Below are 25,816 nucleotides of genomic sequence, written 5' to 3' on the forward strand. Positions count from 1 at the left end.
AAAACAATCACTACTGCTGACAAAGGTTAACAGAGAAAATGTTTGTGTCTTGGCCTTTGTGTTACTGATACAATGATGATAACTTTTGTTCAGGGAATGGTTCCAGTTATACATACTTCATTTAGAGGATGAAGGTGTCATCACTCAGTGAATGCTGAGTTCAGTTTGAATGAGAACATCAGTCCTCCTTGTTTCATATGATTAACATGTCAGACACAGTTTGTTACTATTGTGCTCTTGGGTTCTACTGATCTCTTCTTCTGTTTAAAAAGGTGTCTCAATTTATATTAATCAACCTAGCTTTTATCCATTTTTGTAGAACATACATCATTTTGTATACATTTTATTTTACCATCAACATTTCTTTAAATTACGCCCACATCTGCACCCACTTTTTGGAGGTGGTTAAGTTTTCACTTCGTGCTGTCCCTTGCAAAATGAGTGAACCTCAGTAAATACAGAAGAATGTGTAATCTCCACACGTATCTCCTCATGCGATTTGTGTGAACCAGTTGTCATGCATAGAGGAGCTGATTGCCTCATTGCACACGGGTTGTGTGTCTCAGATGACAGGCAAACTGAGAGGTGATGAAGAAAGCCTACATGTCTATCAAGTACCAGACCCCGATCAACTCAGATTGTTCAGGGGTCCCTGTGAAAAATAGTTTGAATATGCTGTGTTTTTGTTTGACCAGAAGACCATAGGCCCAGAGTGGGGATCCCTCATATTATCAGTTATGATGTACCGATAACAAGGTGTTCAAATGCACTGGATGCAGTAGTTACTTTTGATGTGAAAGCTCAGAGGCAGTGATCTGTTTTTCATGAACGACAGCTCAACATACAAATATACTGTATGTTAGTTGAGCGGGAAAACATGCACACGTAATGATACTGATAGTAATACCATTTGGATCAGCTTTGTGTTGCTGTATGAGCTCTCTGGTAAAAGCTATTTGACAAAGCTTCCCTTTTTCCTTTTATACAGGGCATAAATCAAATGGATAAGAATAAACGTGAGCTAAAAACAAAGATTAGAACTCTGTTGCACTTTTACTGATGTGAAATTGTAATATGGATGTAATTGTGGGAAATTAATGCTTTCCAGACTGAACATACTGAAGCATGTTCCAACTGGAAACCCTCAAACTCTCCATATGGTATGCAGTGAGCAGTACATAATAGGCCAACCTGTGTGGAGTGAGTGGTTGAAGCCACTTGACAAACACCTGTTCAGTCTTTTATAGTCTTAACAGTCATAAATTCAGGAATCATAAAAGAGAATTTTTTTTCTGTGGGATGACATAAATATACAGTATAAAGGAATTGACTGTGTTAATAGAAGAGAAATTGCCCTTGTGACGTTATTTCCACCCTTAAGTGCATTTCAGTAATAGAGGGCTTAAAAGTAGATTTTAATTTTGGCTGTTTCTAAAGCAACAATGATGTAGCTAATAATATTTACAGCAAGTACTGTGTTAAGGTTTTTTGTAAACTCTTTGGACTGAGGTTTATTTTAAATTCCAAAATACTGAACTATCGACTCCAAGCATATTCCCTGTTTCATATCATCACATCACGTTGTGTGTCATGGGTATCAGTCCAATACCAGATGTAGGCCGGTGGACCACAGGCCACATGCTGTAAATTCTTAACAGGAGATTTATGGCTAAAAATGTGACTGATAATGACAATGAAATCATCATGATCTGCCTCGTTTTCTTGTTTGGGACTGATCTACATCCATCAGTGTATGTAATGAAATAAAAATGTTTATGCAGCATTTATCTAATCCATAGTTAACCACTCCCACAGAGGACTGACTCAGAAGGCAGGTCAAACCACAGTGTGTACTGGCTGAAGGGTGAGCTCACTGGTTGACTGACTGGGTGGAGCTCTCGTCCTCCAGTAGCAGTTTCTGCCTCCATAAATTAGTAAACCAATTATTCAAATCTCTAAATGAGGGCTGGTACATTGTAATACCTAAACTAATCATATACCCACTCTTATAATATCTCAATTTACTGGCTAATTTACTGACTGCAATTTAACCTTTAACAGGTGCAAAATAATTAGGAATTGATAAAGAATTTGTGCTTTTAATCTGCTGCCAGGTCACTGAACTATGAAGAAACTGATACATTTATTGCAGTGCTTCTGTTGTGGATCCTTTTGAAGCAGTGCTGCTGGAAGACTCTCTACTTCACTGGATATTTTTAGTGTAAGAGGAACTGTTCTCTCCCTCCTTGCAACAAGGGCAAGATTAATAATTTCTGTCAGTATCTATACCCATGAACTGCATTACGGCCGAGAGCAGACCCTGTAGCCCAAAGATGGAGTCACAGCAGCGATGTTCATTTGTAATGTTGCTGAAAAAAATAAGTCAGTGTAACTGTAAGTGGGTTTGAATACAGAGCATGGATCCACTGCTTCGCTAACACCATGCTAAGTAAAATAATACTCTGCAAACATCTTATAATATAACAGGTTGATCATAGTAATCCTGCTGAATTTATATAACAAGACTCAGTTCTGCTTCATCATGCTGCCCGGTGATCGCTCTGTCCTCCAGGAGCAATGACAAATTCATTTATGAAACATATGGAGGAAGCGATAAGGGTGGAGGTGAAAGGCCTTTGACTTATTTATTATTTGACTTGTATTCAGGTGGGCTCCAAATTCAGTGTGTGCTCTTTACAGGGAAATTAACTCAGGACTTTTGGAAATGTTGCATGCAACAGTGAGCATAATTACTGAAAAGAAGATGCGATAATTATCAGTACTCTAATAACTGTTGCACTATACCCCTTTTAAAAAGAATAAACCTGCTCCATCCCTCATCCTTTTGGCAGCTTATAAATATTTGAGTGTACCATAATCACATTCCTCCTCATATTATTAATATGGTGAGGGCAGGCTAATTGAAGGATGGTCCTGTGACTACATGGGCTATTAAATACTTTGTGTTTGTTGTAAATCTTGCATCCTCATACTCATAATAAAGATGTATTCATGGTGGCTGATTAATGTTCACATTCTGTATGCTGAAGATGTGAAATAATCAAAATGATAGTCCACCAGTGATCACATATTGAGGCAACATTCACATCTAGTGGAAATAACCCACCTGACCTTGACCTGTCTCTCCGTTGTGGAGTTGTACATGAATTTTGATCCTGAGCTGCAGCAATATTGAATTGAAATACTTAGCTGATCAGAACAAACCTTGTTTGCTGCTACGTGACCCCACTGTTGGATCGTCTGTGTTCCAGATGTTACCCAGACGCATACTATTGACCTGCAGGAAAACTAACCTTGCTTTCAGTCAGACGGGGATAAAAGGCTGATGTTTTGCTGAGAGTGTCAATGCAGAATGTAAAGGAGGCAGAGGAGGTGTGGTGTGGAGCCGTTTAGCTGGTTAATATATTCACAGTGTGCACATGCTTTAATGCTGCTGTTCTCAACAGTCCTGAGAACTGCTGAGGTCGGAATTACTCTCGGCCCTCCATTTATTCTACATGCTTAAATTTCACTGTAATAATAGTCTGCCAGGCTGAAGATAATATGGTATAGTACACAGCTACCGTATTTTCCTGCTCCTTTACTGACATTTGAGCTTTGGAGTTCTTTTCAGTTGCATCACAGCTTGTTAAAATCTAATTGTCGGCCTTTACAATAGTTTTACTTGCTTTTGAGTTGCCGTACAATCTACATTTTATCCCAGAGTGCCTGCTTTTATATTCACAGTAATTGCTGCTGATTGTGTAAGTAAAATACAAAATTTTGTATCTACATCACTGTTTCAGTGACTGTTGACAAATGCAGCACAAAGAGTGTGAAGTGCCCTGTTTACAAGGTAATCAGTATCGTTTTTCCTGACCTTTAAAATCTTGTTGCAACGCGAGGGTATGGTTCAAATTTAGCGCTTTAAGAACACTAAATTGCATACACTATAAATATGTTAACATGATCTGTTTTCACTTTGCTACAGTTTTTTTTAATTGTTTTTGTTTTTTTAGTGGGTCAGGAAGATTTAGTCATCCTAATAAATGAGTAATTATTTCAGAGAAATGTGTCTGGCATACTGTGTTTGAATAATAAGCAAACATCTGATCCTGGCTTTTCTTGTGCTCTGCATGTGTCGTCAATTCCACATTGCATGAGAAACACACACTGATCCAATAAAAAACACAGAAATGAAACACTCCTGTACCACATTGTCACACGGTGTCCATCAGTGAATGGCATTCGTACTTCTCTCGAGTGTCATTCTGCTTCAATTCTTGTTGTTCCGTTTGGCAGCATTTGTAAGACTGGTCCGAACATACTGATCAAGTTTGAACCAATATTGTTTTCTGTTTTCGGTCCAGCCACCTCCTTAGTCGTTGTGTGACAGACTGGTGCCACAATTGCAGCAGTTGTTGCTCTCGGGCTATGCTCGGCCGCTGGTATTACAGTCAATCATTAGAGCTGTATCCTCTCCAGATGGCTCCTGCCTTCCCTGGTCTCTATTGGATTGTTGATGTTTAGACCCCCCAGTTTGCTGCTCTTTGACCATTTTAATGTCTTAATATTTGGAGTAGTAAACAACCCTGATTCGATGCAGGACTCTTTTCTGATAGTAATGAGAGATTAAATTACATGTTAAATTTACCCTCGTGAGCTCGTAGGTGTAATAAAATATAAGAATATGAGATCCCACGGAGAGACACATACTGTAAGCGAGTCATGTCTCATCCTTGCTTGGAAGCAGAGCTAATGAGGAGTGGGCTGCATTGGAGTGTTTGCACGAGGATACTAGTGAAAAATGTGCTCTCACACTACTGTAAGCTTAGGGATTATCATTATCCTCCTGGGCTTCATCATGTGCTTTCTGCAGTACTTACTCTGTAAAATGACTGATGATACTGACAACAGATACTGAAGTGACTGGTGCTTTTTGGCTGCGATGAACCTGTGTGAAATTCTTGGGAAACTTCCACAAAAATACAAACATTTTCTGAACAGTCTATAAATCTAGTGTGTGTGAGAGAGAGTTGTTATCCACCATACATGCCCATGTGGCCTGCTGTATTGTCAGTCTGGGGTCTCTAGCTCTTGTCTAGAAGGGAGTATCTGTGGAAATGCTGGATAACAAAAACTCGGTGGGGCTTCTCTGCCAGCCTGTATAGAGGAGAGCTCATGCAGCGCCATTACCCCTTCTTCTTTGTGCTTGTCTTTCCCACTTTGTGTGGAAAAAAAAACTCAGGAAAGGAGAGGGGCTATTGGAGAGGAAGCCACGGCTATGACAGAGGCACCATCATAGGCGGGCTCATTCAGAACTCCATCATTATAGAAAATTTACCTCTCAGACTTTCTCTGTTCTGGTTCAAAAGGGGCCTGTGGATGAGCTGTGAATTTGGAGCACAAAAAAACTCTTTGTTTCCAAGTGTGGCTGAGATCTGAATCATGTCAGTGTGAAGATTTGAACTTTTGCCTTCATACCCGAGCTGGGAGTGAAATACAAAAATTCTTTTGCTGTTACTTTAGAATTTGGAATAGAGTCAAGCTAAAACATGGTGATGGTGGTGAAGTGATACAAAAAAAGAAGAATATACACCTGTTTTGACAATCATTTTCATTTTGCAATGAACTTCCAGTGTCTCAAATCATTTGATGGATTTCTTTGTCTTATCTTTGTGGTTTAGATCAGCAATTTGAATCTTACGACTATTATGACATTTCTGAATCAAATGATCAGTTGATTTATTGAGAAAACAATCATCAGTTTAATTGATAATGACAATAATTGCAGCCCCAGTACATAGTAACATTAATACCAGGGCATCAAAACTGATATACATGTCTTCTCCTGAAAATATAAGCTGACTGTAAATGTTTTCCAGGCTAATATTTGCTCACACAAAAAGAACAACTAAATTTCAGATCTATAAGAGATAGAGAGCCTCACAGGTGTAGATGGCCCCATTTATCTCCTTCATCCCTCTCTGTGTTGAAGCCAAGGTCAAGGTAGAGGTAAAAACCTCCGCAGTATCAGTCCTTTTCCTTTTTTTTGCACATTTGTGTCTGAGAATACCAGGATTGATTCACTCTAATTGCAGTATAAGATAAAACACCCACTGATTTGTCTCAGTGAAGTTACGAGAATGCAGACGAAGAGAAGAGCGAATAATGATGCAGTGATGGAATGTGTTTTGATTCGGCTCCTGTTATTCTTGCCGATTACAGAGATTTGCCCTTTTGTTTTCTTTTTTTTCTCCTTTTTTCTGCTGAAAGGTTCGGTTTCTAATTCTACACACACTGCAATCAGGCAGGAGCTCCTCATACACTAACCCTTTAACATGAGAACAGCTGAAAAATGATGAGCTGCTGAGGCAGACGTGAAGCATAGCTCACATTGAATTGCACAGGTAAAAATGTCCCCCGAAGAGATAATTGTGATGATTTGTTCTGTGCCTTGTGCCTTGTGTCTGCCTCAGAGACTTCCTCTTCACACTTACAAGCCTGATTGTTTTATGAGAGGACATTTTAATAATGGCCTGTTGATAACCGCCATAACACAGACCATTTATTTGGGATATTGGTCAGCGGTTTGACTGTGCTCATCTTTTGTGTTTTTACAGGTGTATAGGTCGGTGAGGCCGTTATACTACCCACCAAGATGGTGGCCTTGTCATTAAAGATTTGCGTACGCCAGTGCAATGTGGTGAAGACGATGCAGTTTGAACCATCCACCCCTGTGTATGACGCCTGCAGAATTATCAGAGAGAGAGTCCCAGAAGCCCAGACAGGACAAGGTTGGAGGGTGACTGGTGAATCTAAGTTACATTATGAAAATCTATTGGCATCTACATTTGCATGCTCTGTTTCACTTTGTGTTTCAGCCTCAGATTACGGCCTCTTCTTGTCTGACGATGATCCCAGGAAAGGAATCTGGCTTGAGTCTGGAAGAACCCTGGATTACTACATGCTGCGCAATGGAGTAAGATTAAGTCATTTAGTCAAGGGTGGAGAGCTGTCAGTGTCTCCTATCATTTCTTAAAGTGATTTACATTTTCCAGTTGGACCTGTGAAATGTGTGCCTCCCTGCTCGCTGGGAGAGCCGGCAGTTTACTGTTAAAAATGATCAGAGTAGGCTGTAGATGTCATTGTGCCTCCTCTCTTCTTCTCCCAGGACGTCTTGGAGTACAAGAAGAAACAAAGGCCGCAGAAGATCAAAATGCTGGACGGTGCAGTAAAAACCATCATGGTGGATGACTCAAAAACAGTTGGCGAGCTGCTTGTCACCATCTGCAGTAGAATAGGCAAGTGTCTGCTACAAGTTCTGAGAAAATCAATCTTGTCAAGCCACCATCCAAAGCTTAAATTATTCACCCTCTATTTCATTTTTAGTCCAAGGCATACTTGAATTCATATTGAGCTGAATTATGGCAGTGTTATTATGTGCTCTTAAATTCATATTTGAAGAGCAGCATTTGTTCAGCACTTTATAGCATTTATGTATGCTTGATAAAGTCCTAATCACTTTTTGTGTAAAGCACGATGGGCATGATTTGTCAAGCTCAAGCGAACTTGTTTCTAATAAATGCCGAAGGCTTCCTCCTGAAGCCCAGACCATGCCATCCCTGCCTGTCACAGAGGTGTTCCCTAAGCTGTATATTTCAATTATAATGGGCTGCTACCAAGCCTAATTGAGTGAGGAAGAGAGGGATGTGTGTCTGGCAGATAGCTTTATAGGAAAATGTTTATTTAGAGTACGGCTTACTGCCTGACTTCATCTCCTCCTCGGCTCCTATTTTAGTTTGTTGGCTCTGTACCAGCTTTCCTTCACTTCTGTGAGAGACCAGTGAGAAAGAGATAAAAATTTAAAAAAAAAAAGACAGTCCAAGGGAATTGCAGAGGTGTTCTACCTATCATGGTAGTAGTTATCGCACCGGTTTGAAACATCTCCTTCTCTGAGAGTTCCCTGGGTAACTTTTCAGGAATCACCAACTATGAGGAGTACTCACTCATTCAAGAGGTGACAGAAGACAAGAAGGAGGATGGGATGGGGACACTGAAGAAAGACAGAACCCTACTGCTACGAGACGAGAGGAAGATGGAGAAGCTCAAAGCCAAACTCCACACAGATGATGATTGTGAGTGCAAGTGTGCTAAAGCTTCCAGAAGTGTTGTCGATATCTTGATGGCTTTACAGCAATTTCTTATTTTCATATTAACGAATCCAACTCAACACCATCATCTGGACATGTACTTCTTCATCACTCAAGTAAAATTTATTACATGGACATATGAGCGTTAAAGGAAATTACCAGTTATCTTTTGCCCAGAGGACACCCAATTACATTTTGAAACATGAAAATACATAAATCACCCTGCAACTTCGGCTGAAAACAAGCTGTCGTCTCAGCAGAAAAAAATGTAAATGACGCTGTTCATACTCTGTCCAGAATTTCACTTCCTTTTGATAAATTTGGCAGATTCTCTGTCAAAGCTGATCTGTCTGTCGCTCCGTTGTTCTCAAACTGCCTGGTTAATCTCACCATTACTATCCTGCTCTAGTAATGTACTCTGTAAAGTGAACGTCATTTTATTTTGGTGCATGTGGTAACTGAGTGTGTATATTGATTGTGCAGTGAACTGGCTGGACCACAGCAGGACATTCAGAGAGCAGGGAGTGGAGGAAAGTGAGACTCTGCTGCTCAGGCGCAAGTTCTTCTACTCGGACCAGAACGTGGACTCACGGGACCCTGTTCAGCTAAACCTGCTCTATGTCCAGGTAAACACACATTAATGCTGGCGTAGCAAAAACACAGGAGAGCGATAGAGTGAACTGGGCCTACATTTTTTGCTGTTACAGCCGAACCAGGCAGCCATGTTTTTTTATATAATGTCTTTCAGAAGACATAGGAGACATAACAGGAGTCGAGACAGGACTGTTCTGAGACTATAGTTGTGTTGTACCTCACTTTTGTCCAGGTCCCGACAGACTGAAATTATATGGTCCATGCAGATTTGACTTGTTTCTTCATTCAGAGAATACAACAGCACAACAATATAAGTCTTTGCATGTGACAGCAAAGCTTTAATGCCAGATGTTGAAAGCTGAATTTTGCCCGGCTGCTAAGTGCATCAGAGCAAGTTGTAAACGGAAGTATTAGCACACATTTACAGTCATGTTAAATCCTTCACCTGTTGGTCACAAACTTTGTCTGTCTGTTGATTGGTGCTGGCTAGTTAGTGTTAGTTAGAAGGTTTATCAGTCCCTCCAGGAAAATTGAGATTTTGCAATTGCAATAATTAACCCAAATTCAAGCAATCCGCAATATTTGCAGGAACTTGCAATTTTGCTAAATGTCCTCAACAGGAGCTCTGCTGAAAATATTAAGGCATGAAGTAATTTTCCATCCATCCATTTTCTTCTGCTTTATCCGGCGTTGGGTTACGGTGGCCGCAGGTCGAGCAATTGTCGACGCGCTTGTAACTGCGATCTCGTTCTTTCTGTCACGACCCAGAGCTCGTGACCATAGGTGAGGGAGGGAACGCAGATCGACTAGAACTGTTTTGTAAAGCTTCATTATTTTTATGAATTTTTTGTTCAATAAATAAATAAAAAACATCAGAAATAAATTAGTTCTGTGATGTGCAGCATGCTTATTATCAAAGGACTTGGGTAAGACTTGTCACTACAAGCAACCCCTTATCTGGTAATTTGATCCATTGTTAATATAAAATATTGATTAATGCAGCTTTAAATTTCTCTTTAAGTCCCATCATCACACCACTCTTTAAGTATTAATGTAAATCTGTCATAACCACAGTTTTCACTGTACATACATACATACATACATACATACATACATACATACATACATACATACATACATACATACATACGTGAGTCTAGTACCGCACAAGTCAGGGTTTGCTCACTGCACACATATCTGCATTTACATTAGCCCCTCCAGCCAGGGGGAGGAGATATCCCTACTGACAGCTGTACTTAAACAGCACAGAGCGAAGTAACCCAACACACACACATACAGATGTACGCCGTGAGATAGAGGGGAAGCATGGGCAGGAGAGAGGAGAGGTAATGCACTCAAAGAAATGAATGCATAACATTATTTGAAAATGAATCACACACAGACTGCTGGATGCTCTCCCACACAAAACATATAATCACTGAAAAACAGCACTCACTTAGCGATATATATTGTGTCCGAAGTATATATAGTTGTTTGTATTTGACTCATTACATCTTTTCAATCGCTACCACCTCGCGAGTTCTTCAATATGTTCGTAAAAGACATCCAGCCTTCCACCCCCACTGTCTGCTCCAGATGTTCTCCTCTCATCGATCTGTCTGTTCCTGTTTTTGCCTCTGTTTTTCCTTACCCTCCATTTCCTTCCCTTCCATTTTTCCTGCCTCCACTCCCTCTCCATCTCTTACACATTCTGACACAGTCACACACATCCCCACCCTCTTACCCTGGCACACATTACAGCACTCTGCATATCATGGTCTCCTCTCAACACAGACTCATATTTCCTTTCACAATAACAACTCCACCCCCTGCCCTTGCCCTTCCCCATCTATCTTTCCATCGTTCTCTTTCTGTCGCTCTCTCACACACACTCGGATTGTTACTCAGATCACAGAGACTCTTCACATTGCAGTGGCTCTAATTTGTCACTGCCTTAAAAAAGCCAAACAGAGCCAGAAGAGGGATCTTTAGCAGAGTGGAACATACCTCAGTCTTCTCATTCCGCTTTCTCTGCTTTGCCTTTTAGTCAGTCCATTTTCCTGTGAAACACCCCTCATTCATAATTAAAGTCATTCTCAGGAACTCAGTAGTATTGAGTAATTGAATTCATATTGCGCAGATGATGACATTATTGCTGGCAGTTCTTTGACAGAGCGCCCCTGTAACTTGGCAATGATCTGAGATATTCATTTGAAGCTTCCATAATTTCAAACCCAACCAGCCACCCATACATACGCACACACACATACACACACATACACAAACACACACAAACACACACACACACACACACACACACACACACACACACACACACACACACACACACACACACACACACACACACACACACACACACACACACACACACACACACACACACACACACACAAATACACACATAATGGAAGCTCTGCCAGTAACAGACTAATCTCCTTTACTCCTCGGCCACTCCCCTTGTATTTGTTCTAAGACCAGGACAAATCTCCATAGCAATAGTATCACCCTGTGAGTCTTGCTCTTTTGCTTTTATTCTTGCACATTTATTAAAGTATATTATTTGTATTGGGAGGCAGGAGAGTCCAAACCAGAAGTAGGTCAATATTTCGTGTTCAAAATAATACTGTAACGTCATTTCATGGTGACAGCATTTTTAAAGATTATGAAGCCTTTTTGTTTTACTGAAAAATTACCAAAACAGAGAAGGAGGATTTAAAAATGTATTATTCTTTAATTGGTATTAAAATAATATTCCCTTACTTACTGATTCTTTAGCAGCCATAAGACAGATGAAGACAAGGCTTTTAATGCATCCCTATGTCAGCATTTATTTTTGTGGCTGCATTATACTTGCTGTGCTCTGCAGTTGGACTGGTTGACCTCAGCGTTGTTGCCTCCGGCTGAATGTGTCACAGCCTCTGATGTTTTGTGCTTCACTTACACTCATGCAGCTCTATTAAAATGTCCTAGAACCAGTTCTTGTATCACTTGCCATTTTTGGCTATGAGAAATTCAGGGTCTGTCTTCACTGTTATGTCGCTGGACAAACATGGCAGAATATCTAGCTGGTCATTTGACAAAATGAAGACATGTACCTATAAGTTCACAGCTTAATATAGGGTTTTCTGATGGATCTGAAATGAGGTAGCCAATGAATGAATACTGTGTGTGATTACTGCAGAATACAAATTATAACAGCTTTCAAACAGAAAAATATGATATATAAGTATCAGCTGTTTCATTCATGCTTCACGATCTTCCAGTAATATTCATGCAGGTGTACACTGTGACTATTACAACCTTACACTTCTCATTTTTCTGTGATGATAGTGCGGACGATCACCACCTGCTGAGCAGCTCCCCTCACCCTTCCCACCTCGTCAAAACACAGAGCCTGTTCTCGATTCCTCCCTCGTAAATCGGGAAGACTATATTTACACTGAACACAGATAATCTAGTTGACTAATATTCAGGTTGCTGATCATCTGTGTGTCAAGCTATCAATTGTGGGGCAACTCAGCAGTGGCGGATGAACCCACTTTGGCTGTTGGCTACCTGACCACTATTGCATTTACCAAAGCTGGATCTTATCAGCAGTAGTAGGAGATGAGAGGAATGGCATTAAACTTTCACTTTCATTTTAGAGTGTGGGCAATCATTACATCAATTATTATCATCATATTGTTCTGACAAAGCACTGGGAAGACCTGTATGCACCTGCAACATCCAATGGTACTACATCCAGCACATTTGAGCTTCTTAAACCAGGAAATGCTTGTCCACATTTTCTGAAACCAGATTTATGTGCTAAAAAAAAACTGGTATTTTTGTGCTGTACTTTACTCTCTCTTTACACGCTTCTCAGGCTCCTGCAACCTAAATAATTTTTCTATATACTTGCGGCCCATTGGTAGATTCATTTTTTTCTATAACAAATCTGCATATCAAGCAACACTTGCTCTAAAATTAGAGCATCTAGAGCTCCTATTATTCCCCGGCATCTTACTTCAGAATAGTACCAGCTACTGAGCAGTGTGTATCAGAGTGAATGGCATGTGTGAGGGCTAATTTTAGAGTGTCTTCTTGTGTTCAGTGAAAGCTTATGCACTCCACAGTGACTCGCACTTGGGAAAGGACTTGATTGTGAGCAGGGGAGATTGTTGTCCTCATTACAGCATTAAGCTGCTGCTTAGTTTTTCATTGATGTAATGAGACGTAAGAATGAGCCACGTCCACGCTGTGCACTGATATGCTAATGCTAAAAGCGTTGATGGAGCCTCTCTCACTGCTGCAAATTTAATGGCTCCAAAAGTGAACTAGAAAGAGGGAGTGAGATAAGGCAGAGAGAGCAGAGAGCTGACTGCCCCCTGGAGAAACACAGCACTCAGGGACAACCATTTGAGAGATGTCAACTAAGTATTCTTCCTTTCTATCTACCTAAATGGTGAGAGATAATGTAGACAGACTCCCTGAAAATGCATTGAAACATAAGTGATGTCTCTACAGCGCGAAACAGACACAAGGCTCAAGAAAAACATTCAGTCTTCATAACAACGTAGTGAGGGCCATTCTGTAATGCAGATGGGATACAGTGAAAGACTGATGCATATCTGTAATGTTTTCCTTTTTAATAACACATAATGGGCCGTGATGAAAAATTGTTGCAGCTGTTATATTTGAAAGCTGGCAGAATCACTTTTATTGTTACAAACAAATCTCATTTGGCTCCCCTGTGTGGACGAGTCTCAGTTATGATGTACTGTATGTGTTCTAGATATACACTTTGTCATACACTCAGAACAAATTCTTTCTGAAGCCACAGTGCATCCAAAGCACACCATGAAGTGATCATTACTTAGCTCCGTTGGGTGAATTTTGGATAGTTCTCATGCCTTTGTACTTCTATCTTTTTTCTACATGTGTCTCTCACTTACTCCCCCTCCTTCTCGTATCTCCTCCAGGCTCGGGATGATATATTGAATGGATCCCACCCGGTTTCCTTTGATAAAGGCTGTGAGTTTGCAGGGATCCAGGCTCAAATCCAGTTCGGACCCCACGTGGAGCACAAACATAAACCTGGATTCCTTGAGTAAGCTTTTCTTATCAAACATTATCAACATACAGGACAACTTTGTACAGTGTGTTCAGCTCACAGCTGTACAGTAGTGATTGCCTGCTTTAGTACAGGCTTTCACTTCAGGGACTTCCTCTTGTGGAAAGCTCAGGGGTGATGTCACCTGTTACAACTGTTTTCTGATAATATAGACAGTAAGGCAAGAATTACCTCATATGTGGAGGTATGTTAACAGGAAAGGAAATGCCTGTAGCTCAAACAAGTAACCATATAAAAATGATATTTATCTCTGTAGCCTAAAGGAGTTCCTACCCAAAGAGTACATCAAGCAGAGAGGGTCCGAGAAGAAAATATTCCAAGTATGTACATTACATTGCTCCAGTGTTGCATTTAAAAAAAAGAATGTGTTTGAAACTGTGTGGAGTCGAATGGAATTATAGTCATTTGTTCTCTGTTGAGGCATAAATTGGCAAAACATACATAACATGTAGACCACAACATTTCAAATACATTAACATATGTGATGATCAGTTTAAGTTGGAGATGTAACTGTTGTTTGTCCAGGAACATAAAAACTGTGGAGAGATGACAGAGATTGAGGGCAAAGTGAAATACGTGAAGCTGGCCAGGTCGCTGCAAACATATGGAGTGTCCTTCTTCTTGGTGAAGGTAAGAAGTAAAACCATGATGTTTTACTCCAATACAGTAAATTTGTGAAAAAGTAGAAAATATATTCACAAATGTATTGCTTGCATTGGGTTCATACTGTAAGTAAGGCAGAGAATATGCTCACGTTCACTAAACAAATTGGACTCTTATCATTTTACAACTTTGATCTCACATTAATTGCATGTAATGAGGGATCATTGTGCATTTATGGGGCCGCTCACTTTTGGTTTTATCACTAAAACAAGTGGTAGATCATTTTGCTAAACATTTGGCTTGTATACAAGTGTTATATTCTGACAGTTGGTGTTTCTTGCCCCATTTAACTCTGTTATCATGATGTTGCAGTATTTTCAGATCTCAGCAGTTAACACTCAATACTTACAGTACAATGTCAACATAACTGATACAAATGTGGACCAAAGAAACTAAAATATAACCTGTGATCTCCTAAAATAATGACTGACCGATATCAGGCATGAAAAACTTTCTTCTGTACAAACGAGAAGCAGTTTTGATCAGAAAGCTGTGCTGATCCACACTGTGCTGTCAAACAGGTATGAAAGCTTGTTGAAAACACCAAAAGCCCCATTATCATAACAAATCAAAAGCTTCAGAGAGGAAGCTAGTGTCTTACCATTCAGCAGCACACTCGATGCTATGAAATACTTGTGACAATAGCAATTCTGTTCTGTTCTGGTTTGGCGAACACAAAAGTAGAGGGGAAGTGCAGCATGTGAATGGGATGAAGTTGCACCAGCAGGTATTGTAAAAGCTCTTTGACAGTAGCTCATTTAGCCACATAGTTGCAGGAAAGAGGGAAAAAAAAAAAAAAAAAGGAAAGAGTGCAGTTGTCTGCTGGAACCTTAATGGACGATAAATGGAATGTTTGGCCGCGTAGTTAAAGCACACTGCAGGGTTCAAATTATCTGTATCTGCAAGTGTGTGTCCAGAAGAGTGTGTGTGCACCTATATATACGAGCACTGTCTGTGTTCAATGAGGAGATGTAGTAATGGAGATTCCAAGACTCTGTTAAATAATTCACTCCAGCTGCACTCTGGTCTTGATGCTTGCGAAAGCAAAAGCACAGACCTGGCTTTGTTGAGGCATTTATTCTAACCTTGCATTTCTCATCTGTCAGTCTTTAATCACTGCAGATTTTAGGTTTGCAAGCCTTGAATCGCTGTAAAAAAAACAAAAATGCAGGTGTGTACATTATGAAGCCATTGTCTTGCACAATCAGATTTACCCCAACAATAACCAAGGTTATACCATTTAAGATAATATTATACCTCAGCTTTCCACTTCAGATTAGAAAAAGACACTTCCTGTTTGAATACAGCCTTGATCATTATCATGTTCAAGTACTGTAACCAAAAACAATGGAAGTTTTTAATAAACCTTTGCGCAAAGATATCATGAACGCTGGAATAATGTTATCTGTCCTTGTGTGTAAACGCACTGAACCTAAAAGCTGTTCTACTTATTGACCTTCGTGCAATTCTTGGACCTCTCCAATTTGACCCTGAGATAAAAAAAATAAATAGATAAAATGCTTGGAGATATTAAATATGCATATTTTCAACTACACGCTGCTAATTTTAGTTTTGTCCTCTGCACTCCTGGAGGGGAGCCAAGTGTAGGCTTGGCGTCTGAAGTGAGCTGTAATAGATTTTCAGTGGGCTGAGAGTGAAGGGCAGCGGAGCTGGTCAGGCAGAGAGCTGGTGGAAGTATCATGCTGCTGTGCTGACAGTGACTAAAGCCTGTGGAGACCCTGTTCAATAAAGCAGCAGTTAAACAAGGCTGAACTCTGCTGGGTCAGTTCGCAGCTGCCCTTCTCCTCCTCCATTTGGGGCTTCGAGCCACAGGCGCAGTGGGTGTATTTCGACAGCACCAGCAGAATGGCACAATGATTTTGCGTTCTCGCCTTGAATGAATCATCTGTGTAGGTGTTTAGCACCGACATAAATGTTGTCTGATGTTTTCCTATCTGACAGGAAAAGATGAAGGGTAAAAATAAACTGGTCCCACGGCTGCTGGGGATAACCAAAGAGTCAGTGATGCGAGTGGATGAGAAGACGAAGGATGTGGTGCAGGAATGGCCCCTGACAACCGTCAAGAGATGGGCGGCCTCCCCCAAGAGCTTCACATTGGTACTGTGTGACTCCCTGCATCAAGTCCCTGGCACTACTTAGATTACAGTGTCAGATGTTTTGCATTCGTAATCCTATGCATGTGTTAGTTTATACAGCTCTGCATCCCATAGTTACTCTTTCCTCCAATTTTCCAATGCAAACAGCATCCTAAAAACTGTTGAGACCTCAAACTGCATTATTGAATGCCTTTAGCATCCTAGCCAGCTATTTCATCTGAGTTAACAATAGATTCCTTGAGCACAGTGTGCAGAATTTGGATGTATTATTTATCTGAAAGCTTTCTCAATTTTCTTTACCAGCTGTTGGCTGTTTTCTTCCTCTACTGGAGAGGGGTCCCCCATTCAAAGATTAATAGATTATGCAGATTTTGAGAAGTACTCTAAGGTATATTTGCCAACATTGATTTAAACTAAAAAAAAAAAAAAAATACTCACCCTTGTGTTTCTGTAGGATGCTTTGAAGTGAGCAGTTTTCAGATTTTTATCAGCTCTTTGGAGAAATAGGATGCTTCACCAAAGCCAGTCGATTTTTCTTTTCATTAGGAGTAGAAATAATGAAGATGCTGCCTAGTTTATGTGAATATGCTGTGATTTAGAGTACCCCTGGCTTGCCCTGAATCTTTGCTGTATTCACTGTGTTATTAAGGATTTCGGAGAGTACCAGGAAAGTTACTACTCTGTCCAGACTACAGAGGGAGAGCAGATATCTCAACTTATTGCTGGATACATTGACATTATTCTTAAAAAGGCAAGTACCTGAAAATTCAAACTCTTTGACTAAATACAAAATACATCTAATCCTCTATACATTTAGCCTACAGTGTTTACAGTCATGTCTGTGACTCTTCCTTCAACAGAAGCAGAGTAAAGATCGTTTCGGTCTTGAGGGAGATGAGGAATCAACAATGTTGGAGGAATCGGTTTCCCCCAAGAAGTGAGTAGTGTTTATGTATTATCTAATGTAGGAAAATGCTGACCATTCTGATTTATTGAACACGTCTTCATAAATTTAAACCTCACTGTTTATTGTGCATGTAATTACATTTCTGCATGGCCAGTGTCGTACTTTATAAGAGAGGTAGTGTTGGAATTAAACACTAAAAGAGCACTTTGAATTTTTAGATACCAGTAACACTTTTTTTGTAAAAACTGCCTGAGGGTAAAGCTATTACATTTTAATCTTTTTTCACACAAGGAAGCTGCATCATTTGGACATTAGGATATCATACAGGTTCAAATGAAAGCTTGTTAGAAGCTGTTTATTCAGTATTTTCTTCACCCGGTTGCTTACTGACATTACTGATTTTCCCCGTGTACCTTAGTGACGGATGGAAATTAAGATAAAGCTGATGGACCACGGCTCTATCGCTCACTGTTATCAATGGAAATCCACATGGCTCTGAGTGAAACCACTCTCTGGCAGAATGGGGCATCATATTCCTGCTGCTTATGGGCCAATTGACTCATGTTGTGGTTCTCAGTACAAAAACATAATTGCTGCCTCTCAAAACAAGCCATAATTAACCAATGGAGTCAGGAGCATCTGTTGAGCTGGGCACAAAAACATATTTTTCAGCACAGTATTTCTTCTGACAATGCCTGCTCACTGTGGGAACAGTTGTTGGTGCGTGATAATTGTTTTAATTATGATTTTGTAATTTTAGTCTCCTAAATTAGTAATAGTTGTGTCATCATCTGAAACAATAATCCAAATTTAAAGATTTTCTCAAGTAATACAATCCAAAACTCCTCCATATGTCAGTAAGTAGTTGGTTTTGATGTACAGACCGTAATCTTAAATTAAAATGGATCGGATTAAAGATGAAAATGAAAAGCAGCTTTCATCATTACACAGTCACCAGCCCTGATGTCAAGGCAGTGTTTCATGTAGTTTTACCTTATATTCCTGATATTTCCACGACACACATGCTTTCATTTAAATCCTTACTTTTGCACATAACTAAGGGTCATACGTTTGAATGCATCTACATACATGCTGGGCATGTATGTTAAATGTAATGTACGCACACAATCATACAACTTTATCATTACAGCCTGTTTATTTATGAAACTCATCATTGACTTCTGTTTCTTTTTCCTCTGTATAAGGTCCACAATTTTGCAGCAGCAGTTCAATCGGGTAGGCCGCGTGGAGCACGGTTCAGTGGCCCTTCCAGGTATAATTCGGTCGGGGTCTATTGGCGGCCCCGACACCTTCAATATGGGTACGATGCCCTCTGCCCAGCAGCAAATCACCACAGGGCAGATGCACAGAGGACACATGCCTCCGCTGGTGAGTACAAGCATTTTCACCCGTATCACCCCCTATCCACCCATATTTTGGCTTTGATTGTAAAATTGTAGTGTCTGACTTTGAGCCAATTGCCACAATGTAAAAATAATTTGTGTGAACCAAAGAAATCCTAACATGAAAGGATGACAACAAAATGCAACACCTTTACAATTTTACAATATCAGAACAAAGTGTTAAGGTATTATATTTGCTCATGTTTTATTTAAATCTGATCCACTGAGTTTAAACTGTTAGCTGTGGTCCCTGCAGTAAAAAAGCATCACAATGAGCGATATGGTTGGTGAGTTAAGGGATGAAACTCTCCTCATATACCCATTGGTTTCCTTCCGTTATGGATATTTAACTGCAAAACAAGGTTTCACAGTTGTTTGTATAGATGGTTTTTGATTATTCTTTTGCACACTGTGTGTCTTGTCTTGTTTGTTGTTGTCAGAGTCTTGCCCAGCAGGCCCTGATGGGGACCATCAACAGCAGTATGCAGGCTGTGCAGCAAGCCCAGGCTGACCTGGGATATGTAGATAATCTGCCTCCACTGGGCCACGACTTGGTGAGTCATACTACACCAGTGCCTACACACTTTAGAAAAATATTTTAGGACCGATGCAGCATAGAGTGCCCCACCATCTTTCCACAATCACAGCAACCCCTTGAGTTCCACTTTTCTCCCACTGGAAATTGTGTGCTGTCTGATATTACAGCCTGTGGATTTGCAAAGTAAAGATGGCTTAAAAAAAAAAAATCAAGCAATCTAATCACATCAAAGTCCATCATATTTCTCAAATATAATTCAAATGTAGAAGTGACTGCAAATGTGGAGGCTGTATTTAATGCTTGAGTGTTTCCAAAGCCATAGGTGTTTTGCTGCCCTCGTCCTTTAATCTCACACAAGAACATTGATAGGAGCTGAAAATCACCCACTGTGATGAATGCCAATTGCTCTCATTTTCCTCCACCAAAAGGCATCCAGGGTTTGGGTTCAGAACAAAGTGGACGAATCCAAACATGAAATCCACTCTCAGGTTGATGCCATCACCGCTGGAACAGCATCTGTGGTCAATCTCACTGCAGGTGAGTGGCCAGGAGAATGCTGAACTGCTTAAGGATGGAACACAATATAATTTATTTTTTTTAAAGAAAAAAAAAAAAGGTTATTTCAACAATAGAATTCTGGTTTATGAATTCACTGGATGCAGCTTAAATGTAAATGGCCCAAGTATTGTTCATCTTTGCATTATTGTAACCCCGAGGTATGAATCAATACATGTTTTCCAAGTCAGTGATGATAAACAAAGGGGCATGTCCCAGTTATCCTTCATAAATATTTAGACTGATTAATAAATCTCGAACTTGTTGTCCTGAAGCTCAGCTTACTGGCGGTGTGTCTCCCAGCTTCCCATGTTGCTTGGCACAATGCCAGTCAAGGTCCAGCCAGCCTTTTGCAGGGTTTTATCTTACCTTGCCATCTGTTTGGTTGCACTTGTACTCCCTTTACTATTGAATACAAAGTTTTTCTTCTTCACGGCCACTTGCACCATCAGCATGCTCATCTCCGTGAAACCATCTCAAATAGGCTCTAATTATGACACTGATGCTGATGTGTGTGTTACAGCATATGACACGCAAGCTGCCCCGTGGCTCGGCTGAATCAGTGTGGCAGCAGCATAACAAATTAAGATGCGCAGCAGAGAGGCTGTTTGATCTAGTTTGTAATGATGGCTATCAATTCTCTGCAGGTGAGCCCACAGAAACTGACTACACCGCAGTGGGCTGTGCTATCACCACCATCTCCTCCAACCTCACGGAAATGTCTAAGGGTGTCAAGCTGCTTGCAGCATTAATGGATGATGAGGTGGGCAGTGGCCACAAGCTCATGGGGGCCGCCAGGATGCTGGCAGGAGCTGTGTCAGATCTGCTCAGATCTGTTGAGCCTGCAGCCGCTGAGGTGAGGCACCTACTGATTATTGTACTGATTTGGACTTCATCCCCAACTGTAATCTCAGTAGTCACAAAGGCGCATGCAGTGTTGAACTGCATACCTTTTTATTAGTGTCCCAGAGACGATGCATTGTAGAAGGTTTTTCTAGGGATATATTTTTGATCCTGAAGTCTGTTTTAGATAATTTGTGGGGGCCTCTGTGAGGACTGGCCAGGCCTGTGTAATGAATGTGGTGATGTCATTTCCATACAGCCCAGACAGACGGTGCTGACTGCAGCAGGAAGCATTGGACAGGCCAGTGGGGACCTGCTTCGTCACATGGGGGAGGGCGAGACTGATGAGAAGTTCCAGGTTGGACGCCACCCACTCACTGTTCCTATGACACTGCCGGCCAAACAGGAAGACACACATATTATCTGGCCCCGTTTAATAATGTCAATGTACTCTTGCGTAATAACCTCAGGCTTTATTATTAGACTGTCATTTTATGTGGATTTTAGTGAGAGCTTTTTTTTGTAAAATGACAATGCCGTGTCCCAGACCTCCATTAATACAAGCTTATCAGCAGCCTTCACTATCTGCCTCATTTATTCTTTTATAGTGAAATTAATTTACCTGCCACATACACCTCAGTGTAGTTGTCCTCTCACAGCTTTGATACAACCCTTTTTTAGTGTTAATGCCTGAAGAAGAGGATTCTTAAATCATCCACATGCTTGGTCTCAATGACCTTGAGCCAGTATTCAGTTGCTATACTTAATAACACAGATCCTAAAATTAATTATCGCTATATTGCTCCTGCATTTTGCTCTTACTCTCCTGTTGTTCTCCTTGTGCATTAGTTGAGCAGTAATCGCTTTATATCTACTGAACAAAATTAATAACAAACATTTACTTTCCTGGAACCTTCAGTCACATGTGTGCAGCTGTGCTATGTTTCAGTGAAGGACATTGATTAATATGTTGCAGGACACCCTGATGAATCTGGCCAAAGCAGTGGCCAATGCAGCTGCTATGTTAGTCCTGAAGGCCAAGAACGTGGCCCAGGTGGCCGAGGACACCATATTGCAGAACCGGGTGATCGCAGCTGCGACTCAGTGTGCCCTGTCCACCTCACAGCTGGTCGCCTGCACCAAGGTACTGATCTAAAACTTGTTCATCTCAGCAGCCAAGTAGGTAAAGGACATACCAGCAGATAGGAAATGATCCAAACAGAATATATGAGATTGTTTGCTTTAGCTTGGTTAGAGTTTACTTTGAAAATATGCAATATTGAACTTATTTCAATAAGAGAAACAAGTATTTGTGTCATGTTATTATATGTGTATGCAGTAATATGTTTTGTTTTAAAAGTTTGACTCGTGCTTGGTTCGGGGAACCGGGTAAAGAATACATATAGTCAGTATATATAGTCTTCAATTCTTATTTCGTGATTGGTCTGAGTTTCTGTCATCGTCCGTGTGTGCTGCAGGTGGTGAGCCCAACCATCAGCTCCCCAGTGTGTCAGGAGCAGCTTGTTGAGGCTGGGAAGCTGGTGGACCGTTCTGTGGAGACCTGCGTCAAAGCTTGCCGCTCGGCCAGCGACGACGGCGAGCTTCTGAAGCAAGTCGGGGCGGCAGCTGGTGTGGTGAGCCAGGCCCTGAGCGACCTCCTGCAACACGTCCGCCACTATGCCAGCTGCGGAGAGCCCATCGGCCGTTACGACCAGGCCACAGATACGATTATGAACGTGACTGAAAATATTTTCACCTCAATGGGAGACGCTGGTGAGGAAAAAATAAGGACTGAAGGCAATCAGTTGTTCTTTAGCAAATACCGACCTGACTTTTTCCAATGTGTTTTGACTGCATCGGGTCTTGTCTACATTTGTGTCCATGTTAAGTGATCCTAAAAATCCTCTATCCATTGTCAAAGCTCAGGCTATTTGTTATGGTTTGAACCATGAAGCTGAAGAATTTTTAAACCCAGTTAATTCTCAAAAGGTTGTAGGAAACATGTCATCCAAAACCACTACATAGTTCTCAATCTGGTCTCAATCAGTATCAGAGAGGCTTTGAAATTTAACAAAAAACACATGACTTGGGCATATTTTGGAAGGACAAACATTTTTCTTCTATAGATCAACATGAAATAAATGAAAATCTGTAGCGATAGATCAGCATTTAATGATGAGAGGTCATTCTGTATATGGAGTATTGGTTGATGCCCAAGGACATAGGATGTAGGTTGTAAAGCACATACATGTCTTTCATAGACTTCTCTAGGTAAGTTATTTCCAGCTGGAGGTGGGTGTTTGGGAAACACAGCTTTTTATAGCAGGTGTGTGGGGAGATGTTACATATATCCCAGTGTTTCATTTGTGAGAAAGAGGGTGACTCAGCAGAAACCTTCAGCTTTAAGACTGAGGGGGTTTTACATCAATTAGACAAATGACTTTTTTAGGTATTTAATTAACAGGTGTAGCTAAAAAATAGACTTTCCATTAGATTTTTTTTTTTTTTTTATCTCTACAGTCTGATTTGACTATCCAGAAACATGTTATATTTTACAATTTGCTGTAGATATATACTAGTACTGAAACCTAAAATCACCTATATTATTTTTATCCTAATCCCATATGCCTTTGACGTACATATGTGAGTATTAATCAGGAGGTGTTGGCAGTTCAAGTGTTACTGTGCAGACACACTAATCCATCACTGACCTGACACAAATTTGTGATGCTGTTTGTCTAAGCTTTTTTGGAAATACCTTCGTCAGAAGTCCAAACATCACCGTCAAAACCTTGTGGCTGTCCAAATGGATGCAGATCATCCACAGTATTCACTGAAAAACAAAAAAGTGTAAATGGAGGGACCAAAACCAGCTTTGCAGCACGATCTGCATTATAGCTTCAACATATAATGTCCTTGTAGTAGATCATTTTGACGTTTGTGCAGAACATCTGGGTTTATGCAATTACCTGCTGTTTGCCTGTTTGTGTCAACAGGTGAGATGGTGCGTCAGGCCAGGGTGTTAGCCCAAGCCACCTCTGACTTGGTCAATGCCATGAGATCAGATGCAGAGGCAGAAGTTGATGTTGACAATTCCAAGAAACTGCTCGCTGCAGCAAAACTTTTGGCTGATGCCACAGCTCGGATGGTGGAGGCTGCGAAGGTAGGAGAGTATCAGCTTTATTCTCACAAATAAATGCAATAAAAATGACTGTTTACTTTGATGATTTAACAACATCTATTTGCACAAACCGAAGCTGAAATAACTACATTTGTTTACTGGAGCTTGATCAGTCATTTATTTCAAATTAATGCAGTTGACACATGTATCATTAATTTAACCTAATTACAATCAATCAGTTTATTTCAGGTTGTTGATGTAGTTAATTTCTTTCATTATTTTAATCAGCAGTATCACTGCACTGCTGTTACTCTTTGTGTAATGTTGGATTTGATGTGGTGTTAAAGAACTGAACTGCTTTACTGAAAACAAGTCTTGGCATTAGTTTATGCGCTAGCAACCAGCATCATTTCACATCCAAAATAAAAGGGTGCAGCATCAGCGGCTCTTAATGAGCCCCTGGCACTGTCGAGCAGGATATTATCAGTGAGAAATACCCAGGCAAATGAAATGCTGCTTATGGCTCGTTAGAGTATTTTTTTTTTTAATCTGTGACACATTAATCACTACATCACTGCCATTATCAAAGAGGAAGTGAGGATCTGGCACTGATGGTTCTTTGGAAACTGTTAGAAAGCAGACCGAGCTAAATGCCTCTTTGCATCTAGTGTACAACCTGTATCATTTGAGTTGTCAAAGTTTTATTGCTGAGATCTGAAGCTATTGTTATATTCTCTATGTACAGCATGTATCATGCCGATGGGTGCCTGTGCGTGCACATCTGCACATGTGTGAATGAATGTGTGATTATGTGCCTTAAGGGAGCGGCTGCATACCCAGAGAATGAAGACCAGCAGCAGAGGCTCAGAGAGGCTGCTGAGGGGCTCCGTGTTGCCACCAATGCTGCAGCTCAGAACGCCATCAAGAAAAAACTAGTCAATAGGCTGGAGGTGAGTCGCAGGAGTCAACTTGTTCTGATCTTTGTGTTGTTTGCTCTTGATCTGTAACCCTTCTCCTTGCGTCTCCTGACCAACAGAGATATCACACAAACATTTCCTGACCACATTTTTGTAATCCTGTAGTATACATTTGTTAGAAATAAATGGAGAGCTTAGACATTAAAAGGAAACGCGTGTCAGAATGTAGATAATGAAATGCTTCAGCAGTGATTTGTACAATTGCGGACCATTTATTTTATTTGTCTGTGCTGTTTCTCTTTGCCATAGCAGTGAGCTACAAATCCCATTAGTGCTGTGAATGAACTATCTGAGTGTAAAGATCTCTGTTTAGCCCTTGGTATCAGTTTGTGCCTAATGACTACCCCTTCTCTGCTCTGGAGCACCCAATGTTCAATTTCCCAGGCACATAAACTGCTTTACCCAGGGCTTGGATCAGTCTGCTATCAGACATGCATCTCAGTCCGCCTCCTTGCATCAGATGGTCACAGTAATGGTACTAATGGTCACCCCCATCAAGGCAGCATGGAAGCCGGTGAAGACCAGAGTGCTTTAAATCCTCTAGTGTGCATGTAGCAATCATCACAGACACATTTAAGCCCCTTAAGATCCCTTAATTTGACCTGTTGTGTCCAGACAAATTGTTATTCAGTTGCTGTTCAGATGTGCACATCCCTTTATTGTTCTGTGTAGAGAATTATTGAATATCGAAAATACATAGAGCACATTATGGTTACACAATAGATAGAAAAGAATGCCAAAAGTACTCATACCCCTAATGTGAATTCTACATGCAGTTCAGTCTCCTTTTTTCCCCACTGAATAATTATAT

At 40.6% G+C, this 25,816-nt stretch overlaps 1 protein-coding gene across 4 annotated transcripts in view; it reads left to right on the top strand.

Moving 5' to 3' along the window:
• Window positions 1–25,816, top strand: part of tln2b (talin 2b) — a 74,399-nt gene that overhangs the window by 20,729 nt on the left and 27,854 nt on the right. For all 4 annotated transcript variants that reach the window (XM_069708655.1, XM_069708651.1, XM_069708653.1 and 1 more), the window contains exons 2-21: window positions 6,624–6,797; window positions 6,885–6,982; window positions 7,175–7,304; window positions 7,983–8,138; window positions 8,637–8,779; window positions 13,730–13,857; window positions 14,138–14,201; window positions 14,407–14,511; window positions 16,507–16,662; window positions 17,311–17,412; window positions 17,522–17,598; window positions 18,774–18,957; window positions 19,412–19,525; window positions 19,938–20,046; window positions 20,712–20,920; window positions 21,167–21,265; window positions 21,884–22,051; window positions 22,386–22,680; window positions 23,904–24,070; window positions 24,850–24,978. In XM_069708655.1, the coding sequence (XP_069564756.1) occupies window positions 6,662–6,797; window positions 6,885–6,982; window positions 7,175–7,304; window positions 7,983–8,138; window positions 8,637–8,779; window positions 13,730–13,857; window positions 14,138–14,201; window positions 14,407–14,511; window positions 16,507–16,662; window positions 17,311–17,412; window positions 17,522–17,598; window positions 18,774–18,957; window positions 19,412–19,525; window positions 19,938–20,046; window positions 20,712–20,920; window positions 21,167–21,265; window positions 21,884–22,051; window positions 22,386–22,680; window positions 23,904–24,070; window positions 24,850–24,978 (2,769 nt within the window). In that variant the 5' untranslated portion in view covers window positions 6,624–6,661. The remainder of the gene's footprint in view (window positions 1–6,623; window positions 6,798–6,884; window positions 6,983–7,174; window positions 7,305–7,982; window positions 8,139–8,636; window positions 8,780–13,729; window positions 13,858–14,137; window positions 14,202–14,406; window positions 14,512–16,506; window positions 16,663–17,310; window positions 17,413–17,521; window positions 17,599–18,773; window positions 18,958–19,411; window positions 19,526–19,937; window positions 20,047–20,711; window positions 20,921–21,166; window positions 21,266–21,883; window positions 22,052–22,385; window positions 22,681–23,903; window positions 24,071–24,849; window positions 24,979–25,816) is intronic.

The sequence above is a fragment of the Brachyistius frenatus genome, unplaced genomic scaffold (assembly GCF_029030835.1).
Source record: "Brachyistius frenatus isolate BFR_SWC_R1_liver_20210118 unplaced genomic scaffold, ASM2903083v1 Contig_77, whole genome shotgun sequence".
NCBI lineage: Eukaryota > Metazoa > Chordata > Actinopteri > Embiotocidae > Brachyistius > Brachyistius frenatus.